Source organism: Suricata suricatta, chromosome 8 (assembly GCF_006229205.1).
Source record: "Suricata suricatta isolate VVHF042 chromosome 8, meerkat_22Aug2017_6uvM2_HiC, whole genome shotgun sequence".
Classification (NCBI taxonomy): domain Eukaryota; kingdom Metazoa; phylum Chordata; class Mammalia; order Carnivora; family Herpestidae; genus Suricata; species Suricata suricatta.
The window spans coordinates 22,681,265-22,704,218 of record NC_043707.1 but is presented as its reverse complement, the minus strand read 5'-3'; the positions used below and the strand labels follow the sequence as shown (position 1 = coordinate 22,704,218).

The 22,954-nt window shown below is 38.8% G+C and overlaps 1 protein-coding gene across 1 annotated transcript in view; it reads left to right on the top strand.

Annotated features, from left to right (window-relative positions):
* The first annotated feature begins 3,518 nt into the window (after positions 1–3,518).
* The window catches only part of ZNF713 (zinc finger protein 713), a 43,154-nt gene continuing 23,718 nt past the window's right edge, over positions 3,519–22,954 (top strand). The window contains exons 1-2 of the mRNA XM_029949100.1: positions 3,519–3,878; positions 21,323–21,411. Of these exons, the coding sequence (XP_029804960.1) occupies positions 3,653–3,878; positions 21,323–21,411 (315 nt within the window). The 5' untranslated portion in view covers positions 3,519–3,652. The remainder of the gene's footprint in view (positions 3,879–21,322; positions 21,412–22,954) is intronic.

Sequence of the window (22,954 nt, the reverse complement as noted above, 5' to 3'; positions counted from 1 at the left end):
ACAAAACTACAGGGTGATAACTCTGGTAAACATACATCAGAAATCCTTTATACAGTATTGACAAACAATCCAACAATGCATTTAAAAAGTTATTAACCACAATCAAGTGGGATTTACTCCCAGTATGCAAGATAGTTCATGAATCAATCAATGTGATATATCACATAATAAGAGAAAAAATAAAAACTATATTATCATTTCAAGAGACACAGAAAAAGCATTTGACAAAATACAACACCCATTCATGATAAAAACCTCAACAAAGTAGGTTTAGAGTAGGTTTATTATACCTCAACGTAATAAAGACCATATATGACAAAATCCTAGTGAACATCATACTCAATGGTGAAAAACTGAGAGTTTTCCCTCAGGAACAAAACAAAGAAGTCTACTCTCACCACTTTTATCCAATACAGTACTGAAAGTCCTAGCCAGAGCAATCAAACAAGAAAAAGAAATAAAAGGTATCTAGATCAGTAAGGAACAAGTAAAAGTTTCCCTATTTGCAGATAACATGATACTATATATAGAAAACCTGAAAAACGCTATCAAAAAACTACTAGAACTGATAAATGAATTCAGTAAGATCCCAGGATACAAAATTGATATGCATAAATCTGTTGCACTTCTTTATACTAATAAGGAAGCAGCAGCAGAGAGAAGTTAAGAAAACAATCCCACCAGCAATTGCACCAAAAATAATAAAATACCTAGGGATAAACTTAACCTAAGATGTAAAAGACCTGTGCTCTGAATCCTACACTGATGAGAAAAATTGGAGACATTCCATGATAATGAACTGGAAGAATAAATATTGTTAAATATGTCTATACTACTTAAAGCAATCAACACATTTAATGCAATCCCTATCAAAATACCAACACCATTTGTCACAGAACTAGAAAAACAATCCTAAAATTTGAATGGAACCACAAAAGACCCTTAATAGCCATAGTAATTTTGATGGAAGAAAACCAAAACTGGAGGTATCACAATTCCACATTTCACGTTACATTACAAAGCTGTCATAATCCAAACAGTATGCTACTGGCACAAAAACAGACACATAGATCAATTGAACTGAATAGAAAAACCTAGAAATGGACCCACAGCTATATGGCCAGTTATCTTTCACAAAGCAGGAAAGAATATCCAATGGGAAAAAGATAGTCTTTTCAACAAATTGAGTTGGGAAAACTGTTCAGCTACATGCAAAATAATTAAACTGGTCCACCTTCTTACATCATGCACAAAAATAAGTTCAAAATTGATTAAAGACCTAAATGTGAGACCTAAAACCATAAAAATCTTCTGTAATTGGCAGTAATGTCTCTAATATAGGCTGTAGCAACATTTTTCTAGATACGTTTTCTGCATTAAAGGAAATAAAAGCAAAAACTTTTACATCAAAATAAAAAGCTTCTGCACATCAAAGGAAACAACAAAATGAAATGGCAACCTACTGAATGGGAGAAGATATTTGCAAATAACATCGGATAGAGGATTAGTATCCAAAATATATAAAGAACTTATATAACTCAATACTCTAAAACTAAATAATCCAATTAAAAATGAGAAGACATGAATATACATTTTTCCAAAGAAGACATCCAAATGGCTAAAAGAAACATGAAAAGATGCTCAAAATCACTCATCAGGGAAATGCAAAACAAAATTATAATAAGAAATGACCTCACAAGTGACAGAATGGCTAAAATAAAAAACACATGAGGGGCAGCTGGGTGGCTCATTTGGTTTAGCATCTAACTCTTGATTTCAGCTCAGGTCATGATCCCAGGGTCATAGGATTTAGCATGGCATCAGGCTCCACAATGAGGGTGGAATCTGTTTAAGATTCTCTCTCTCCGTCTGCCCCTCTCCTCTGCTGGTGTTCTCTCTCTCTCTCTCTCTCTCTCTCAAAACAAAAATAAAAACCAAAACCAAAAACAAGAAACAAGGGTTGGCAAGAATGTGGAGAAAAAGGAACCCTCTGCATTGTTAGTGTCAATGCAATGGTGCAGCCACTGTGGAAAACAGTGAAGTTCCCTCAAAAAGTTAAAAACAGAACTGCACTATGATTTAGCAATGGCATTATTGACCTAAATAATACAAAAACACTAATTCAAGTTGAGACATGCACCCCTATGTTTATAGCAGCATTATCTGCAGTAGCCATATTATGGAAACAGCTGAAGTGTCCAGCCACTGATGAATGGATAAAGAAGTGGTATATATACACAATGGACTATTGCTCAGACATAACAAACAATTAAATCTTGCCATTTACAACAACATGGATGGAGCTAGTGAGAAAAATAAGCCAATTCGAAGAAAGACAAATGCCATATGATTTCACTCAAATATGTTATTTAAGAAACAAACAGCACGGGGGTGGGGGTGGGGGGAAGACTAACCAAGAAACAGACTCTTAATCCTAGAGAACAAACAGAGTTACCAGAAGGAAGGTGGCTGGGGGATGAATAAAATAGATGAAGAGGACAGGAATACACTAATCTTGATGAGCACTGAGTAATATATAGAACTATTGAATCACCATATTGTACACCTGAAACTAATACAACATTGTATACTAATTACACTGGAATTAAAATTTAACTTTTAAAAACCTCAATGCAAGTACAAAGGACATTTCTGTATTTTACAATCCATTTAACTGCACAGTCGAGAAACTGCCACCTAACTATTTAGAAGTGATTAATCTGCCTTCTTTTTTGCACACTAAAGAGCAAATATAAAGAGAAGAAAATTATGGGATTCCATAAATGCCTTTCAATCAATGAATCCGTTTAAATCACGGCCTTGTGAATGTTAGTATTTGACGGTACTTATCTATCCGAAAAGTTTTCAACGATGAAGTAAGTTAAATATCGTTATAGACTAGTATTAACTGATAGACCATGGCAATCAATTTTGGTGATGGAGAACATTTTGAATTCCAATTAAGCAGGGGCGCCTGGGTGGCTCAGTCGGTTAAGCGTCCGGCTTCAGCTCAGGGCATGATCTCACAGTTTCTGGGTTCGAGCCCCGTGTCGGGCTCTGTGCTGACAGCTAGCTCAGAATCTGGAGCCCGCTTCAGATTCTGAATCAACTCCTCTCTCTGACTCTCCCTTGCTCGCACTGTCTCTATCAAAAATAAATAAAAAACATTAAAAAAACACTTAAAAAAAAAGAATCCCAATTAAGCAAAATGTTATCCCTATTAAAAGAATTTCATTCTCCTCAGTAGACCTGTATTACAAAAAGGAAAATTGTTTTCGATCATTATTATATTTTGAGTCTCTCAATACAAAAGGGGAGCGGGGGTGGTAGTCCAGGACTGAGGAGGAGGAGGAGGAGGAGGAGGAGGAGGAGGAAGGCTTCCGTCGTTGCCTTGGGACGCAGCCGCTACACCGCGGGGGAACCGGGCAGGACGATGTTTCCGATTGGCAGGGACTACGGGAGGGTTCTCGGCCGTCCCTTTTCGTCCCCTCAACCCCAACCTCCGCCTCCGGTAAGCAAAAGTCTGCGAGGCCTGGGGCGCAGGTCCGCGCCTCCCGGGTGAGCGCTGCCGGGGCGAAAGCCGACCCCGGGAGCGGGTGGGGGTTCGGAGTCCAGCGTGTGAGGACCGGTCCGCCTCGGGCGCCGCCGGCGCATGCGTATCGGGGAGCCTAAGCCAGCGCGGAGTGGTAGCCATCGCGGGAAGGCTTCCGTCAGAGCCCGCCAGGAGCGGGTGGCTGGTCCAGCTCCAGGGACCCAGCCGCTGGGCGTCATTGGCTCAGGCTGTAAGGCCCTCATCACCCTGTGCCGCCGGGTCGGGCCCCGCGGCGGTGGCGTCAGGGGGCGGAGCCGCCCGGAGCGCCCTTTGTCTGCGGAGGTTGGTGAGTGCGGCGCGCCGTGGGCCCGGTGGCCGGCGAGGGGGAAGGGCGGGCGGCGGCCCGGGGGTGCCCGGGGAGCGGTCGCAGTCGGCGGTCAACCCGCAGCCCGCTGCGGCGCCCTCAGCCTTCTCGGAGACGCGCGCCGGTTCTTGGACAGAAAGGCCGCCCCATCCCAAGAGTATAAACGTATTTTCCTCTGCTGTCTTCTGCAGTTGTTACTTGTGTGGGCATGGGTGGGTATCATTTTTTGGAAAGTTTTCCCCATCTCCAGATTAGTAAAACCTCAACCTTTACTTTTTTCCCAGTGTTTTTAAAGGATTTTTTAAATGTCGTTTTTTACATTTGTACTTATGTTGGGTATTAATTTGTTGTCAGGTGTTGGATAAAATGTGCCTTTTCCCCAGTTGTCCTGCCATTTTCTCTTGAATAATTTTCCCACTGAATTGAAATGACACTTGCATGTATATACTCGGATCTGTTTCCGGACAGTTTCTTGCACTGCTTTGACAGTTTCTGCACTTTTTTTTTTTTTAATGTTAAGTGTGTTTTAATATGTGGCAGAGCAAATGCCTCTTCACTATGTCCTTTGACAGTAATAGTCTATTTCTTTTGACGTATTTGAAGTTGTGAAAAATGTAAAGGTACAAAAATCATTCTCTGAGAGAAAGAATTGATCATGGCACTTAGTAGGTGCTCAATAGGTAGTTATTAAATGAGGGAATGTTTGTTGAAAGTCACTGTGTTGAAAAGTTTTAGCTTTCCCTGTTGCCACCAGGAGGATAATCTGGTTTTTTAGAAGTGCTCTCAAAGCCCTTTAAGATCTTAATATCGCATACTACTTTGCCATCCACTCTTACACATTGTGTTAGGGCCGTACCAAACCGTTTAAACATGACACAAAACCTGCTGGGAAAAACTCATTAATTTGATTACGTCAAAAATTTAAATTTCTGTATTCAGAAAGAACACAGGGCTAAAAACAAGAGACATAAAGGACAATGTGCAATGTGTGTAAGAGGCAAAGGATTAACGTCCATAATATGTAAAAAGCCCCTGTAAATAGCAAAAAAGGGAAAAAAAGAAAGAAACAACAAAAAGAAAAAAGGAAATTGGGCAAAGGATATGCACAGGTAATTTATAGAATACAGGTAACCAAAAACCACAAAACAATTTTTCTAATGCTTAACCTCATAAGTAACCTTAGAATGCAAATGAAAGCAAAGATATTTTTCACAAAATAGACTGGCAAAATATAAAAATATTGATGATAAAAGGTGTTGAGGGAAGTGCCCAGGAGAGGGACTTGGTTGTAAAATTGAGGAAGACACTTTGAATGGCAGTGTGACCATACTTACCCGAATGTTAAATGAGCTCACCCTGGCTCAGAAATTTCATCCTGGAATCAGTCCTGCAGAAATAGTGGCACACGTACACCATGTGTAAAAAGTGTGTATAAAGATGTTTATTTCAGTACTATTTGTAATTGTGAGAAGTAAGTACAGCTGACGTGTTCACTAGAGATATGTTTAAATACGTTATGGTAGATCCATACCGTGGAATACTGTGCTGCCATAAAATAGAACAAGGTGGTTTATTTTGAAGTTAACGAGGAAAGATCTCTACGACATTTAGGAAGTAAAGGATGCTGGGGAACAATGGCACATAGTATAATGTGCATCATGTTAAGTATGGATGTGGTTATATTATTTATGTTCATAAATGCACAGAAAAGGATGTACACCAAATGACTGACAGTGAGTTATTTCCACTGGGAAGTAGAATAGAAAGGGAAGTAGAATAGAAAAGAGGGGTTGAAAGTCACTCACATCTTACTCAGTATATTCCCATGTTTTGAATATTTATGTTTTCATGTAAAATGTGTAAAAAAAATTGTGAACATGTATTACTTGTGTAAGGAAAAAACACTTGATCTTAGCCAAAAGGACGGGAAGTAATTTCTTGTGTAAGGAAAAATCAAAACAAAAGCCTCACATAAAGTTAAGATCTGCACAGGGGGGAAAACGTTTTATGATACAGAAAAAATTAACTTTTTTTTTTAAAGCAGCAAAGAATAAAAGACAAATGATAACATGAAGACTACATGTGTTATTTATGTGATGCCAAGGGAGTTGCTATTTACTGTCTGTTTTCAGGAATCCCCAAGACTACCCTTAGGTTCAATGATTTGCTAAAAGGACTCCCAGATCTCAGCAAAACTGTTAGACTTACAGCAGTATAAGTGTTAAATTGAAAAGATACAGATTAAAATCAGCAACAAAAAATGCAAGTAGAGTCGAGTCCAGGAAAGACCAGGTACAAGCTCCCAGTTGTCTTCTATCAGTAAGAGTCATGCAGATAGCATTTAAAACCTCCCAGAGGTTGGCAGTACTGCCGACTGGGGAATCTCATCCAATCCTTGGCATCCAGAGTATTTATCAGAAGTTGTTCATGTAGGCTTAGCTGCCTGCCTGTGTTGCTGACCTTCAATCCCCAGTCTCTCCAGAGGGCAGGCTGATACCACACTGCCCAACGATCCCACCATAAATCCTGTTTTGGTATACACTTTCTGATCTGTCCCAAGGCCTCAAGTAAACAGAGACACTCTTAAGAGGTAGGCTGTTGCAAAGCTATAGGTTATCTTTCAGGAACCAGGCCAGGATCCAACCTTTCCTTAAAATGTGCAGAGTTTGGACCACACAGACTGATTAGTTCATCCTTTCCTGCACTCTGTACTTTGTAATAATTCTTACAAATCAATGAAAAAGGCAAAATGATAGAAAAGTGGACACATTACACAAAAGGGTAATTTATAAAAGGAAGAAACATGAACGCTAAAACTGTAGAAGTTCTGCCTCCCATGTTATCTAAGAATTACATAGTAAAACAGTAGTTATATCTATATATTTAAAAAGAATAATGCTAGTCATTCTTGACTAGTGGTCACTCTCATATATTGTTGATTAATGTGTAAAATGGCACAACCTTCCTCAATAGCATCTTGTCTTCCTTTTGATCCAGTAGTTCCACTTCTAGGAATTTGTCCTAAAGAAATAATCATACAAAATTATGCCAAAACTGTACAATGCTTACTGTTGTCTACACCAGCAAAAGAGAAAGAAAACTCCCTATATGCCTATTAATAATGAACTTGTTAAACAAATTTTGGGTAATGCATGCAATTAAATATATCATGATACTGATTTTTTTTGTTTCTTATTTTATTCTTATTTTATTTTATGTCTTTTATTTTTATTTAATTACAGTAAACTTAACATACAGGGTTATATTAGCTTCAGGTATACAATAAGTGATTCAACAACTCTATATACTATTCAGTGCTCATCGTAATAAATCTACTCTTTAATCCCCATCACCTAGTTCACCCATCCCTCCCCACTTACCTCCCCTCTGGTAACTGTCAGTTTGTTCTTTATAGTTAAGAATCTGTTTCTTGGTTTGTCTCTTTCTTTTTTTCTCCCTTTGCTTGTTTGTTTTGTTTCTTAGATACCACCTGTGAGGGAAACCATATGGAATGTGTCTTTCTCTGACTTGACTTATTTTGCTTAGCATAATACTCTCTAGCTCCATCCATGCTATAACAAATGGCAAAATTTCATTCTTTTTGGTGGCTGAGTAATATTCCATTGCATATATGTGTGTGTGTGTGTGTGTGTGTGTGTGTGTGTGTATACACACATATACACGCCACATCTTCTTTCCATTCATCTGTAGACACAGGCCGCTTTTATCATTTGGCTACTATAAACAGTGCTGCAATAAACATAGGGGTGCATGTATCCCCTTGAATTATTGTTTTTTATATTGGGGGATAAATATCCAGTAGTGCCATTGCTGGATCATAGGGCAATTCTATTTTTAACTTTTTCAGGAACCTCCATAATGTCTTCCACAGTGGCTGCACCAGTGTGCATTCCCAACAGTACAAGAAGGTTCCCCTTTATCTGCATCCTAGCTAACATTTGTTGTTTCATGTGTTTTTTGTTTTAGCTACTCTGTCAGGTGTGAAGTAGCACCTCATTGTAGTTTTGACTTGCATTTCCTTGATGATGAGTGATGTTGAATATATTTTCATGTGTCTGTTGTCCATCTTGATCTTCTCTGGAGAAATTTCTGTTCATTTCTTCTGCCCATTTTTAATTGGATTATTTGGGAGGTTTTTTTTGGTGTTGAGTTGAATAAGTTCTTTATATATTTTGGATACTAACCCTTCATGAAATATGTCATTTGTGAGCATTTTCTCCCATTCAGTAGGTTACCTTTTAGTTTTGTTGATGTTTCCTTTGATGTGCAGAAGCTTTTTATTTTGATGTAGTTTCAATAGCTTATTTTTGCTTTTATTTCCCTTGCCGTGGGAGACATATCTAGAAAAATGTTGCTACAGCTGATGTCTGAGACATTAATGCCTGTGCTTTCTTCTAGAATTTTTATAGTTTCAGGCTTTGCACTTAGGTTTTTAAGCTTTAATTTATTTTTGAATTTATATTTGCATATGGTATAAGAAGATGGTCCAGTTTCATTCTTTTGCACATAGCTGTCCAATTTCCCCAGCACCATTTGTTGAAGAGACTGTATGACCCTAATTTTCTTAATACTTAGATTTTTGTTTTCTATCCTGAAGCGATATACACATTATTGTCAACTAAAACCCAGGTTTCAGAAAAGAAAATCAGACATATAATAATGACATATGCCATATTATGTGAGAATTAGTATAGAAAAAGCCAGAAAGTATGTATCCCCCCAAAAGTCACTGGTTATCTCTGGGTAATGATATTATAAGTGATTTTCTTTCTGCTTTTCTATATCTACAAAAATTTTTGTCTTAATGTATATCAGAAAATAAAATGAAGGTGTTTGAAGGTAGAGAAGAAGTGTAGAGAGAGAAATCACTCTGGCTACAGCGTGAAGAAAATACTGGACTAAAGTTAAGGACCAGTTTGATGGATGCAGAAGTAGTCAAAATGAGAGACGATAGTGGCCTGAATCAAGGTAGTGGGAGTGAAAATGGGACATTCACTACATATTTAAGGGGATAAATTTATCGGGATTTGACTTTAATTGAAGAGAGAGACTAAGGGAAAGAGAGAGAGGCATTCAGGTTTCAGGGTTGGTGGTGCTATTCATTGAAATAGGGCATTTAACAGGAGAGTAAGAACAGCATGCAATATATAAATATGGCTGCTATGTGCCATTATGTTTTAATTCTTTTCAAAATATTTGCTTACTTAATCCTCAACAAACCCATGAGGTAGTTTTACAGATGAGGAAATTGAAACATTGAAGGGTTGAGTAACTTATACAACCAAACTCACACAGCTAATAAGTTGTGGAGCTAGGAATCAAACCCAATCAGTTTGGCAATAGAGTTGGTGTTCATGCATACTTTATTGCAAATATATGGCAAGAGGCTTAAGAGATAATGAGTTTTTGGACATATTAGGTTTGAGAGATCTGAGGGACACGTCTGCCTGGCAATGTCCAGTAAGGTGGTTGGGTAAGTATGTGGTTATGTAGCTCGAAAAAGATGATCAGTGAAATCATGGCAGTGGGTAAAGCTGAAGAAAGTTATCTGAGAGCAAATAGAAGAGAATAAACACAAATACTAACAAATGGACCTAATTGTATTACAACCACACGGAAGGAAGTGGCAAAGAACAAACAATAAATTACTCTAGGAAATGCTATCTTAGTTGGATACTGTGTAACTAACTCTACATAGATGCTGTAATTCCAGTTAATAAATGTGTTTGTCACAGGGATATGAGTCAGTTCTGAAACTATTTTATGTATATACCAAAACTGAACAAACAAGTAAATATATTGTAGATACTAAGAGCCAGCAATCTTCCTTCTTTCCTCACTGGCAACTTCTTTCTCTAAGTTACCAGTGAGGAAAGGAGGAAGATTAAAAATGAGCCCTGAGGTATTGGATTGGAATCAGAGGTATCATTCTGAATAATGAACTTGTGGCATTTAATAGATGAATACAGTCTGTGTGTGTGTGTGTGTGTGTGTGTGTGTGTCCTGTCTCTCCTAGAGAGCCTAGAAGCAATGATACCCCAGTAGCAGCAAGCACACCCAGCACCCAGATCTTTGTTTCTAAGCACTTCTCCAATAAAAGGACCTAGGGCTCCTTGGAGAAGTTGATTTCTGGGGCTGGGCAGGGAAAATACAAGAACCTGAAACATCTTACAGTGCCAAGAAGTGCTCAAAATAGGATAGAGGCTGGTCAGAATAACATAGGAGCCTCCTACTGTCCAAACCTGAAACTGTGCAATAAAATAATGATAATATTGGCAGGTAGAAAACAAATATTCATGAGTTCATAGTGTTATAAATAAATGATAAGAGATAAAGAGCATCTTTTCCATGCAGAAAAATTCCAGTTAATAAATTAGTGGTGTACCTGGGTGGTTCAGTTGGTTAAGTGTCTGACTTTGGCTCAGGTCATGCCCTGCATCAGGCTCTGGCTGACAGTGCATAGCCTGCTTCAGATCCTGTCTCTCCTCTTTTTCTGGCCCACCCTAGCTCTCCCTCTCTTTCTCTCAGAAATAAACATTAATAATGTATACATAAACAAGTTAGTGGGAAAGAAGAGAAGTCACCATTAGGCCAACACTATATTACTAATTGATGCAGACAAGATACACGATGTGAAAATTAGTGGGTTTGAGAAGAATCAGGATATTTGTATAATCTTCAAGTATCTCCCCAAAGATATTTATCAGCTACAAAGGGAAAGATGGTAGTTCTACAGTGGAGAAACCAGGTAAAGACCACTTAACCAAGTGATAAAGGTTAGCTTTGTCATTAATAAGGCATACCAACATCATAAACCCCTTAATGTGATACACTAAGAAAGATACAAGATCACTTCTGTGATATTCTTACCAAAAATACTTAGCTTCATTCCAATCATGAGAAAACATTAGACAAACCCAAACTGAGGGACACTGCAAAATAACTCATGAGTACTCTTCAAAAGTGTTAAGCTTATGAAAGACAGAAAGGCTGAGGAATTTACAGATTGGAGAAGATAAAGGGGGAAAAAGCAAGTAGGGTGAATTATTTGTGAGAATTGTATATTACTGTTGTAACTAAAATTGGTTCAAAATAAAAAGTTAAAAAATAGAAAACAGGGGGGCCTGGGTGGCTCAGTCGGTTAAGCATCCAGCTTTTGGCTTCAGCTCAGGTCATGATCTCACAGTTTGTGGGTTTGAGCCCCGCCTTGGGGCTCTGTGCTGACAGCTAGCTCGGAGCCTGGAGCCTGGAGCCTGCTTCCGATTCTGTGTCTCCCTCTCTCTCTGACCCACCCCTGCTTGTGCTGTCTCTGTCTCTCAAAAATAAATAAAAAACATTAAAAAATTAAAAGAAAACAGAAGAGCAGTTTCATTTACTCATTTAACAAATATTGAGTGCCTACTATGAGCCAAATACTGAAAGCATTAAAAGTAGAAGAGTAAATAAGACAGAACAGATCGCTGTCTTCATGGAGATTAACATCACACAATGTTGAGGTATAAATAAAAATGATGACTATACAAATAATTACAGTGATAAAAAGTGCTAGCAAAAAAAGGAAAGTGTAAATGAGGGACCTCACATGGTCTGTGAGGTCAAAAATCTTCCTTGATTTAAGCTGAAACCTGAAGAGTAAGTATCATCTGGAGAGGAGGGGAGAACCCACACATGACACATTTAAGGACTGAAATGCAGAACAGTGTAGATGAAATCTCAGAAGCAAGCAGGAGAGTGGTTTGAAAGATCAGGAAGCAGGTCATAGGATTTTGTATAGCTTTGTACTCCAGCCTCAGAGCTGTAGGGAGCCACTGAAGAATTTCAAATGAGGGACTAATATCATCAGGTTTGTGTACTTTTAAAGATGCATTTACTTCACCTGTAGAGGGAACAAAAATAGGTATTGGAAACTCCTAAGGAACAATGATATGTAAATGGTAGACAGAGGAAAAGGGACTACAGCAGAGCCTGCTGAGGAAGATTGTGGACCTGAAGCAAAACACAGCTGTCAGCCATGTCAGATACCCATCAGAGCTCAGGAACGAATAAACGCCATTGCATGAGCAAAAGCATTGTTGACATTCCTAACCAGAGCAATCAGAGCAATTTTCGTGGTGTGCTCATGGCAAAAAAGAAGAAAGATCATAGATAATTGAAAAATAAATGGGTAATGAAGTAGAGACAAGTATTAACAATCCTTTGAAGAGTTGTAGCCTTGAAAAAAAAAGTGGATATTAGTTACAAAAAGGCATATAGCCAGTGAAAGTTTTTAATGTTGGGAGAGATATTAAATGGTTTTAAATTATGACAAGAAGAAGTCAATAAAGTGAAAGATCAAGTTGCAGATCAAGGAATGAGAAGATACTATACTAGATTCAGGCTTGTAGGGAGGCTGGAGAGAATGGTCTGATCCTAGAGAAGAAATACTTTCTAAGGAAATACTCCCCTAGAGATGCTATTTCATTAGGTCTGGGACAGAACCAGTGAATCTGCTTTTCAGCAAATGCTGTGATTCAAGTGATCTGCAGACCACACTTTGATACACACTGCTCTCCCCCCCCCCCCCTTTCCCCCTATATTAAGCCACTCCTGTCTTTACTTTCTTCCCCATCTAGTCTAGAATGTAAGGTTTCCTGATTCATAGTCTAGCATTTTGTAAGGGAAGAAACTTCAGAAGTGTTATGGCACCAGAAATGGGTGGCAGAAATAGAATGGTGGCATTGAGGAAGTTAACAAAATTAGACGATCTGATAATGGTTCTGAATTCCTGCTGGCTTCAAAATCACTTGTGAGGTACTTAAAAAATGTGTGGATGCTGGACTTCATCCCAACAGATTCTTGGGTGAAACCTGGACATGTATATATACATTAACATATGCCTGGTCAAGGAAGTTCCCTCAGATTTTTGGAAGAGCTTGGAGGGAAAAGGGCATTAAGCCGGAAGTCATTCTTCATTTGAATTGATTATAATTTTAGTATTCCTTAGGCAGTCATGGGAATTTGTTACTTTCTAAGCCATCATGGTTACATATTTGAAAAATCCTGTGGAAATGTCACAGGCTTCTCTGGAAAGGACTACATGTATATTGTATGAAAAATTACACACAGTTTCGGGATGGAGAGTGGTTGGTTTTAGGGGTTTGTGTGTGTGTGTGTGTGTGTGTGTGTGTGTATGTGTGTGTGTGTTTCCAATACAAGAATTAAAAGGGAAATTTTGAGAAGGGGATCAGATAAAAAAAATTAGGGAGACAACAGGTGCTAAGAAGAACTTCAGAGTATACTAGAAGGAACCTAGGTTCTAGAACCAGCTCTTTTACTTAGTTCTGTGATCTTCAGCTTCAGGATCCTCCTTTAAACCAAAAATATGAGAACTAAATCAGCACTTCCAAAGCATGTTCTCTGGAACCTTAGTCTCATCAGATGCCATAAAGAAATTTTTAAAAAACTAAGTTTCCAAACAATATATATTTGACATGCTTCTCATCTGCTTGGGTTCACATGTATGAAGAAACCCTGTTCTACCTAACTTGGTAAATGCGATTTTTATTATTGTGACTATTTATCATTTTGTAAGTGGTTTTCAGGTAAGAGGATTCTCATAGATTCTGTCTGGCTCTTCAGAGAATAGGACCTTTTTAGAGCTTTTGCTTGGTGAAATAGGATCTTGTTTTTTTTAATGTTTATTTATTTTTGAGCGAGAGAGAGACAGAGAGGCAGAGTGTGAGCGGGGGAGGGGCACAGAGAGAGGGAGACGCAGAATCTGAAGCAGAGTCCTGGCTCTGAGCTGTCAGGACAGAGCCCGATGTAGGGCTCTAACCCACGAACTGTGAGATCATGACCTAGTCAAAGTTGGACGCTTGATGAGCTGAGCCACCAAGTGCCCCAGGACCTGCTTCTTCTTCTTTTTTTTTTTTTAATATATTTATAATTTGGGAGGTTCATCCATTTTTTGTTTTTTTAAGTATAATTTATTGTCACATTGGTTTCTATACAACACCAGTGCTCATCCCAACAGGTGCCGTCCTCAATGCCCATCACCCACTTTCCCCTCTCCCCTAGCCCCCATCAACCCTCAATTTGTTCTCAGTCTTTAAGAGTCTCTTGTGGTTTGCCTCCTTCCCTCTCTGTAATTTTCCTCTCTATCCCTCCCCCATGGTTTTCTGTTAAGTTTTTCAAGATCCACATATAAGTGAAAACATATGGTATCTGTCCTTCTCTGCCTGACTTATTTCACTTAGCATAATACCCTCCAGTTCCATCCACGTTGCCAGATTTCATTCTTTCTCATTGTCATGTAGTAGTCCATTGTATATATAAACCACATCTTCTTTATCCATTCGTCACTTGATGGACGTTTTAGGCTCTTTCCATAATATGGCTCTTGTAAAAGTGCTGCTATAAACATTGGGGTACATCAACACTCCTGTATCCCTGGGGCAAATTCCTAGTAGTGCTATTGCTGGGTCATAGTATACTTCTATTTTTAATTTTTAAAAATATTTTAATATAGTTTATTGTCAAGTTGGTTTCCATATAACACCCAGTGCTCACCCCCACAAGTGCCCTCCTCCATGCCCATCACCACCCTTCCCCTCTCCCCCTCCCCATCAGCCCTCAGTTTGTTCTCAGTATTTAAGAGTCTCTATGGTTTGCTTCCCTCCCTCTCCTTAATTATTTTTTCCCCTTCTTCTCCTCCATGGACCTCTGTTAAGTTTCTCCTGTTACACATATGAGTGAAAACTTATAGTATCTGTTTTTCTCTACCTGACTTATTTCACTTAGCATGACACCCTTGAGTTCCATCCACGTTGCTACAAATGACAGATTTCATTCTATCTCATTGCCACATAGTGTTTCATTGTATATATAAACCACATCTTCTTGATCCATTCGTCAATTGATGGACATTTAGGCTCTTTCCATGATTTGACTATTGTTGAAAGTGCCGCTATGAACATTGGGGTACATGTACCCCTATGCACCAGCACTCCTGTCTCCCCTGGGGGAAATCCCTAGCAGTGCTAGATGAGTTCTGTTAATTTTTTGAGGAACCTCCACACTGTTTTCCAGAGCAGCCACACCAGTTTACATTCTCACCAACAGTGTAGGAGGGTGCCCGTTTCTCCACATCCTTGCCAGCATCTATAGTCTCCTGATTTGTTAATTTTAGCCACTCTGACTGGCGTGAGGTGGTATCTCAGTGTGTTTTGATTTGTATTTCCCTGATGATGAGTGATGCTGAGCATTGTTTCATGTGTCTGTTGGCCATCTGAATGTCTCTTTGGAGAAGTGTCTTCACTGGATTACTTGCTTTTCGGGTGTGGAGTTTGGTGAGTTCCTTATAGATTTTGGATACTAGCCCTTTGTCCCATATGTGACTTGCAAATATCTTTTCCCATTCCATCAGTTGCCCATTAGTTTTGTTTATTGTTTCCTTTGCAGTGCAGAAGGTTTTTACCTTGATGAGGTTCATTTTTGCACCAGATTCCCTTGCCTTTGGAGATGTGTCCAATAAGAAATTGCTGCAGCTGAGGTCCAGGAGGTTGTTGTCTGCTTTCTCCTCTAGGGTTTTTATGGTTTCCTATCTCACATTCAGGTCCTTCATCCATTTTGAGTTTATTTTTGTGAATGGTGTAAGAAAGTGGTCTAGTTTCATTCTTTTGCATGCTGCTGTCCGGTTCTCCCAGCACCATCTGTTAAAGAGGCTGTCTTTTTTCCATCAGATACTCTTTCCTGCTTTGTCAAAGATTAATTGGCCATACACTTGTGGTCCAGTTCTGGGTTCTCTATTCTATTCCATTGGTCTGTGTGTCTGTTTTTGTGCCAATACTATACTGTCTTGATGATGACAGCTTTGTAGTGGAGGCTAAAGTCTGGGATTGTGATGCCTCCCGTTTTGGTTTTCTTCTTCAGCATTACTTTGGCTATTTGGGGTCTTTTGTGGTTACATACAAATTTTAGGATTGTTCTTGCTTTGAGAAGAATGTTGGTGCAATTTTGATTGGGATTGCACTGAATGTGTAGACTGCTTTGGGTAGTATTGACATTTTAACAATATTTATCCTTCCAGTGCATGAGCATGGAGTGTTTTTCTATTTCTTTCTGTCTTCTTCAATTTCCTTCAGAAGTTTTCTATAGATATCAGCCTACAGATCTTTTACATCTTTCGTTAGGTTTATTCCTAGGTTATTTTATGGTTTTTCATGCAATCGTGAATGGGATCGGTTTCTTGATTTCACTTTCTGTTGCTTCATTATTGATGTATAAAAATGCAACCGATTTCTGTTCTGATGCCTTTAATTGTCTGATCCTTGGTGCTAGGCTTTCCAGCACTATGTTAAACAACAATGGTGAGAGTGGACATCCTGTCGTGTTCCTGATCTCAGGGGTAAAGCTCTCAGTTTTTGCCCATCGAGGATGATATTAGCTGTGGACTTTTCATAAATGGCTTTTATGATGTTTAAGTAAGTTACTTCTATCCCGATTTTCTCAAGGGTTTCTATTAAGAAAGGATGCTGTATTTTTGTTAAATGCTTTTTCTGCATCTCTTGACAGGATCATATGATTTTTTCTTTTCTTTTGTTAATGTGATGTATCACATGGATTGATTTGCGAATATTGAACGAGCCCTGTAACCCAGGAATGAATCCCACTTGATGAATTCAATTTACTAGTATCTTGTTGATTATTTTTGCATTTGCTTTCCATTTTCATTTGTTTCCATATATTTTTAAATTTCTTCTCTAATTACCTGATTGGCCCAATCATTCTTTAGTAGGGTGGTCTTTAACCTCCTTGTTTTTGGAGGTTTTCCAGACTTTTTCCTGTGATTTCAAGTTTCATAGCATTGTGATCTGAAAGTGTGCATGGTATGATCTCAATTCTTTTGTATTTATTGAGGGCTGCTTTGTGACCCAGTATATGATCTATCTTGGAGAATGTACCATGTGCACTCGAGAAGAAAGTGTATTCCATTACTTTGGGATGTAGAGTTCTAAATATATCTGTCAAGTCCACCTTGTCCAACGTGTCATTCAGGGCCGTTGTTTCTTTAGTGATTCTCTGTCTAGTTGATCTATCCATTGCTGTAAGTGGGGTATTAAAGTCTCCTGCAATTACCACATTCTTACCAATAAGATTGCTTATGTTTGTGGTTACTTTTTTAAAATATATATTTGGATGTTTCTGAATTTGGTACACAAACATTTGTAATTGTTAGCTCTTCTTGATGCATAGACCCCCATAATTATGATATAATGCCCTACTTGTTACAACCTTTAGTTTAAAATCTAGTGTATCTGATATAAGTATGGCTACTCCAGCTTTCTATTGACTTCCAGTAGCATGGCAAATAGTTCCCCATCCCCTCACTTTCAATCTGAATGAATCCTCAGGGCAAAAATGAGTCTCTTGTGTAGACAGCAAATAGATCGGTCTTGTTTTTTAATCTATTCTGATGCTCTATGTCTTTTGATTGGAGCATTTAGTTCATTTACATTCAGTGTTATTATTGAAAAAATGGGTTTAGAGTCATTGTGTTATCTGTAGGTTTCATGCTTGTAGTGATGTCTCTGGTACTTTGTGTTCCTTGCAACATTTCTCTCATAGAATCCCCCTTAGGATTTCTTGTAGGACTGGCTTGATGGTGATGAATTCCTTCAGATTTTTTGTTTGTTTGGGAAAACCTTTAACTCTCTTTCTATTCTGAATGACAGGCTTGCTGGGTAAAGAATTCTTGGCTGCTGACTGTTCATCACACTGAAGATTTCCTGCCATTCCTTTCTGGCCTGCAGGTTTCAGTAGCTAGGTCTGCTACTACCCTGATATGTCTACCTTTGTATGTTAAGGTGCATTTATCTCTAGCTGCTTTCAGAATTCACTCTTTGTCCTTGTATTTTGCCAGTTCCCCTATATGTCGTGTAGAAGATGCAAGTTATGTCTGTGGGGAGTTTTCTCTGCCTCTTGGATTTGAATGTCTATTTTCCTCTCAGCTATGCTTTGTTCAAGTATCCCTTCAGGCCCTTTTTCTCTCTTTCTTCTGGAATTCCTATGATATGGATATTGTTCCCCTTGACTGCATCACTCAGTTCTTGAATTCTCCTTTTGTGCTCCTGGATCACTTTATCTCTTTTTTTCTCAGCTTCCTCTTTTTCCATAATTTTATCTTCTAATTCACTTATTCTCCCCTCTGCCTCTTCAGTCTGCACTGTGGCCACCTCCATTTTATTTTGCACCTCATTTATAGCATATTTTATTCATCATGATTGTTTTTAAGATCCTTGATCTCTGCAGCAATGAAGTCTTTGCTGTCTTCTATGCTTTTTTCAAGTCCAATGATTAATTTTATGACTATTATTCTAAATTCTTGTTCAGTTATATTGCTTATATCTGTTTTGATCAATTTTTTAGCTGTCACTTCTTCCTGGAATTTCTTTTGAGTAGTATTCTTTCGTTTCATCATTTTGGCTAGTTTTCTGTTCCTTGTACGTTTTTAAAGCTTGTTATGTGCTCTGTGCCTGTGAGTACTACTTTTAGGAGGTGTTTTTTTGGAGAGTGTTACGTGCTCTCTGTTGTTGTGACTTTGGTTATTTTATTTCCCTACTCGTAGTATGTTTTGGATCCTCCACAAGAAGTGCTTGGTTTGTTCCTTGAAGTAGTCTGGAAAGGAGAAAAGATAAACAGGAAACAAAAACATGCAAATGCACAAATAAAACAAATGAGCAAGCAGACAAAAAAAAAAAACACAAAGACAATCTAAAAGCATAAAACCAGAAATACCAGCTACAAGTAAAGAACACGGTAGAGGTGGTGCTGATGGAAGAGCATATACAAAGAGAGAAATGCCAGAGGCAAGGAGAGAGTAAGTGAATAATGACCAGGCAGAGAGATTAAAAACCTTAATCCAGAGAGAGAGAAAGGAGAATAAGGAAGAAGGCAAGGAAAAAGAAACCAAGATAAAGTTTCCCAGAGAAACTATATGGCTTGATTATTCCAGAGAGAGAGAAAGGAAAATAAAGAAGGAGGTATAGAACATGCATCAAGAGAATAGATTAATTATGTCTGTTTAAGTAAACCAATAATGAAAGTAACCAGCCTAGAAGAGGGAAGAGATAAGGAGAACAAGGAGAATATATCTAAGTAATAAGAATTGACCTAGAGTTAATCCAGGAAATGCCTCAGTGCTGATTCCACAGTCTATCCAGCTCCAGTAATTAAGAGGCTTTCTAGGGCAGAGGGACGTGATTTGGTGTAGGCAGGTCCCGCCTCCACGGTGGGACCCGCCTTGTTGGTTGTGGGGAGAAAAAAGGCTACCCCCCAGTTTCTTCTTCAGGACTAGGTATCCCAAATCATTCCTTTGGATCCGCCCACACTGTGCTACGAGGTGGGCTGTCTCGCTCTGCAGTAACCTATGTCTTACACTTAGCTGGGTTTTAAACTCCTACTCCATGCATGTTAATGCTGCCGTCAGGTATGTGCTCCTGCACTTCAGGGCAGAACCTGGAGGTGACTCCCCACTTCCCCAGAAGTGCCAACAGGGCAGCCGGCCCCAGTCTGAATAGAGCCCTGCAGTTAGAGAGGGGATGATGGGATCCCTCTCGGTCCAGGTCTGAGGTTTCTCTCTTGGCCAGATACAGACCTATGCTTTCCCAGCTGCTCTTTCTCTTCCCTTTGTGTCTCCGCAGAAGGGGATCAGGACCTGATCCTTAAAGTGCTTTTACCTTACTCCTGAAGGGTCTGCCTCTTAGTCAACTGGTTGTTAAATGTTGGATTCATGCCCTGTCTTGGACAGTGATTGGCTTCTTCATCTAACAAGACCAGTCCACTGGAACTGTGATTTTGTCTTTTAAGAACTTGCTTCTCAGGAATGACTTCATTCTTTAATACCATCACTAGCTTTTGAGAGAAAATTTTCAGGCTAAGCGTTGTGAACAGAAAGAGAATATTTTCTTTTATGCTTATTAGCAGATCATGACATTTTGCTTTGTTGTTGATGTTGGTGAAAAGTCTGAAAATCTTTCACTAGGCACGGATCCCATGTTTTCTATTCTGAGAAGCGGGTGGGTAAGAACTAAAGCTAAAGTTCGTTTTTGGTTGATGGATCTGTATGTATCTGCTTTTTGTAATGTGTGAATCTGAGAAATTCTAAAATTGCTTTTTGGTTGTTTTTAAAAAGGAATTTTTAAAGCACCATACTGTGCTTTATCTTTATGAATAGGTAGTTTATATGTTTCTTTACAGACTCTCGAGGTCACTAGGTGACTGAGACTGTTGGACTTCTTTTGTTGACTGGTGCATCTCCGTACACATGCTGCCCCTGTTATAGTTAGTATTTTACAAGATTCCTGTCAAAGAGGAGATTTGGATATCATAATGAAGTCTGTACATGAAGGACTGATGTTTTTAGGGAAAAAAGTAATAGCCACCTTGAGGAGCCCCCACATGTCAACCTTGCATGAACAAGGTGAGATTCTGAGAGTGGCTGCCCCTGAGGAGCAGAAATCATTCTTGTGGATAGCTGTTGGCTCTTGAGGCACCTTTACTATCTGGGAGTGAGTGACTGTCCTCTGTAAGGCATTGGAAATCAGCTTTCAGGGATTGACCAGGACACTGAAGCTGTTCGTACTGGTGTATCTCCTGACTGTCCTTCTGGAAGAGAACAAAGCTTTGATGGCTTTGTAACTTGAGAACTGCACAGAGCAGTAGTAATCCTAGTGGAGGACTGAATCCATGTACTCAAACAGGGAGGTGAACATTCTGAAAAATGAGAAGAGTGAAATCTCCTTTGTGTATTAGAAAAATCATCTTTTTTAAAAAAAAAGGTTTTATTTTTAACTAATCTCTACACCCAGCGTGGGGCTCTAACTCACAACCCCAAGATCAAGGTGGCCCAGAAAGATCATCATAAAGAGAGTAAAGGAGAGAAGATCTCTGGAGTTTGAGTTTGGGGATGAATGTATCCCCTTAAAAATAAGTTGAGTCTCTCAACATATGTTTTCTGAATCAGCTCATCTCAGTGGTTCTCCTCGCCTTACTTAGAATCACTTGGAGACTTCAGAATTTAAAATGTGGTTGCCCAGGCTCATCCTAGACCAATTTGGATAATATTGGATTTATCCAAATCTCAACATTTGCATTTTCAGAAACATCCCCCAAGTGTGTAGCCGGGGCTGAAAATCACTCTGCTTTCTTGAGCTTCCCATATGCCACAATAGGAGAAAGTCCTATATTGAATTTGTCAATATGATGGAGGAGCAAGAATGTCACGGTTAGGTTATCCAGCCTTTGAGCTTATGTCTTAGAGGCTTCTCTCTAAGTCTGCCATCCTAACACAAAACAAAAACTCTTAAGAGTTAGTTTCAGTGTTAATATCATATATTGACCAGATGCTTCTTTGCTTTTTTTCATAGTTATGCCCTCTCAGAATGTTATACTTTCCCAAGGGGGGAACATGGAGGAGAAGGAAATGAATGATGCATCACAGATAGTCAGGTCTCGGGTAAGTTCAGTTTTAATCTCCTCTGAAACGCTGTTATAGTTCTAAGAATGTGGACACTTACTTTTCAATTCTCAGAAGTGAATCCAGAGCCCTTTAGACTCTTAACAGCTAATGATAATCTCTGTAAGATGTTTCCCCTTTGCCTTGTGTATCCTTTATAATGCTTCTCTCCTTCCAGCGTTTTTACCAGATCATGGGCTCATGTCTGTTCTAGATATTTTAAAGGAAACAAAAGCACCCATAGACTATCTTCTAATCACCCTTTATTTAAACAGCTCACCACACTTTAAACAACACTTGTCATTCTCTCTGTAAACAATGAATGATGCCAGGTATGACTGCTTGGAGCTAATGGCATTGTTAGATATGCCTGAGGACATCTGCCACAAGATAGTGTTATCAAGAATCTTTTGGATCTCTTATAAAACCTGTTTAAGCCTGTTGTTACTATACTATAATTTAAGTATTATATAAAGTGATAAGGTATAACTACGGCAAGGAGTTGTTTCTGTGAAAACTAGTTGAATGCTTTGGAAAGACCTTATAAATGCCACTTTTTAAAAATTGCTATCAAATTATGTGTGAGAAAACTATAAAACGCTGAAGTAAAATTATAAAAATCTCAGAGGATTCTACATCTGTATTATTTCCCAAGTGTCACTTGCTTATTCCACTTTAATGAAACAAAAACTGATGTATTATGGGAATGGGCACTCAATCATTAAATCACTCTCATAGAAAAGGTTTAGATGAGCAAATGAATATACATTTATAATTTCAAATTAAAATGTTTAACATATCTTTTATGGATCTCAACTTTAACAGCTTTTTAGCTCAACACACCAGCTCCCAGTGTCAATTGCTTCAGATTGGAGTGATGAAATTTGAGGTGGGGGTCATGAGCACATGACTGAGAAACAATTCTCAAGACTTTGTGTGTGTGTTTGTGCGTGTACGCATGCAAAAAGCTGATTTTATTTAAGCACAAGGACAGGACCTGTGGGCAGAAAAAGCTGCACTGGGATTGTGAGGAGTGACTGATTATATGCTTTAAAGTTTGTGGAGGGAGCGGAGATAGATGGAGAAAAAGCTAGTTTCTAAGGAGTTTCTGCATGGTGAAAGCAGGGTCTTACAGGATCCTGAAGATAAGGTTGCTTTTACGTTGTAAGGACATGTAAATATTAATGCCTTAAGGCAAACTCCTTGAAGGTCTCTGGTATCTTAGTGGCCTGCAAGCTATAAGGGGATTTAATTTAAACTACATTTTTCTTGTGTTTGTTTCCCTAACCGGGAGGACTTCTCTTGTTCCAAATTATATGAGATAATCATTATCTGTACGGAGCGAATAAACTCATTGGAGGAGACTTTTACAGGCTTACAACATACAACATTTAAAAAAGTGTAATGTTGTTACTACCCAAAGCAATCTACACATTCAATGCAATCTCCATCAAAATTGCACCAATATTCTTCTCAAAACTAGAACAAACTATCCTCAAATTCATATGGAACCACAAAAGACCCCGATTAGCCAAAGTTATAT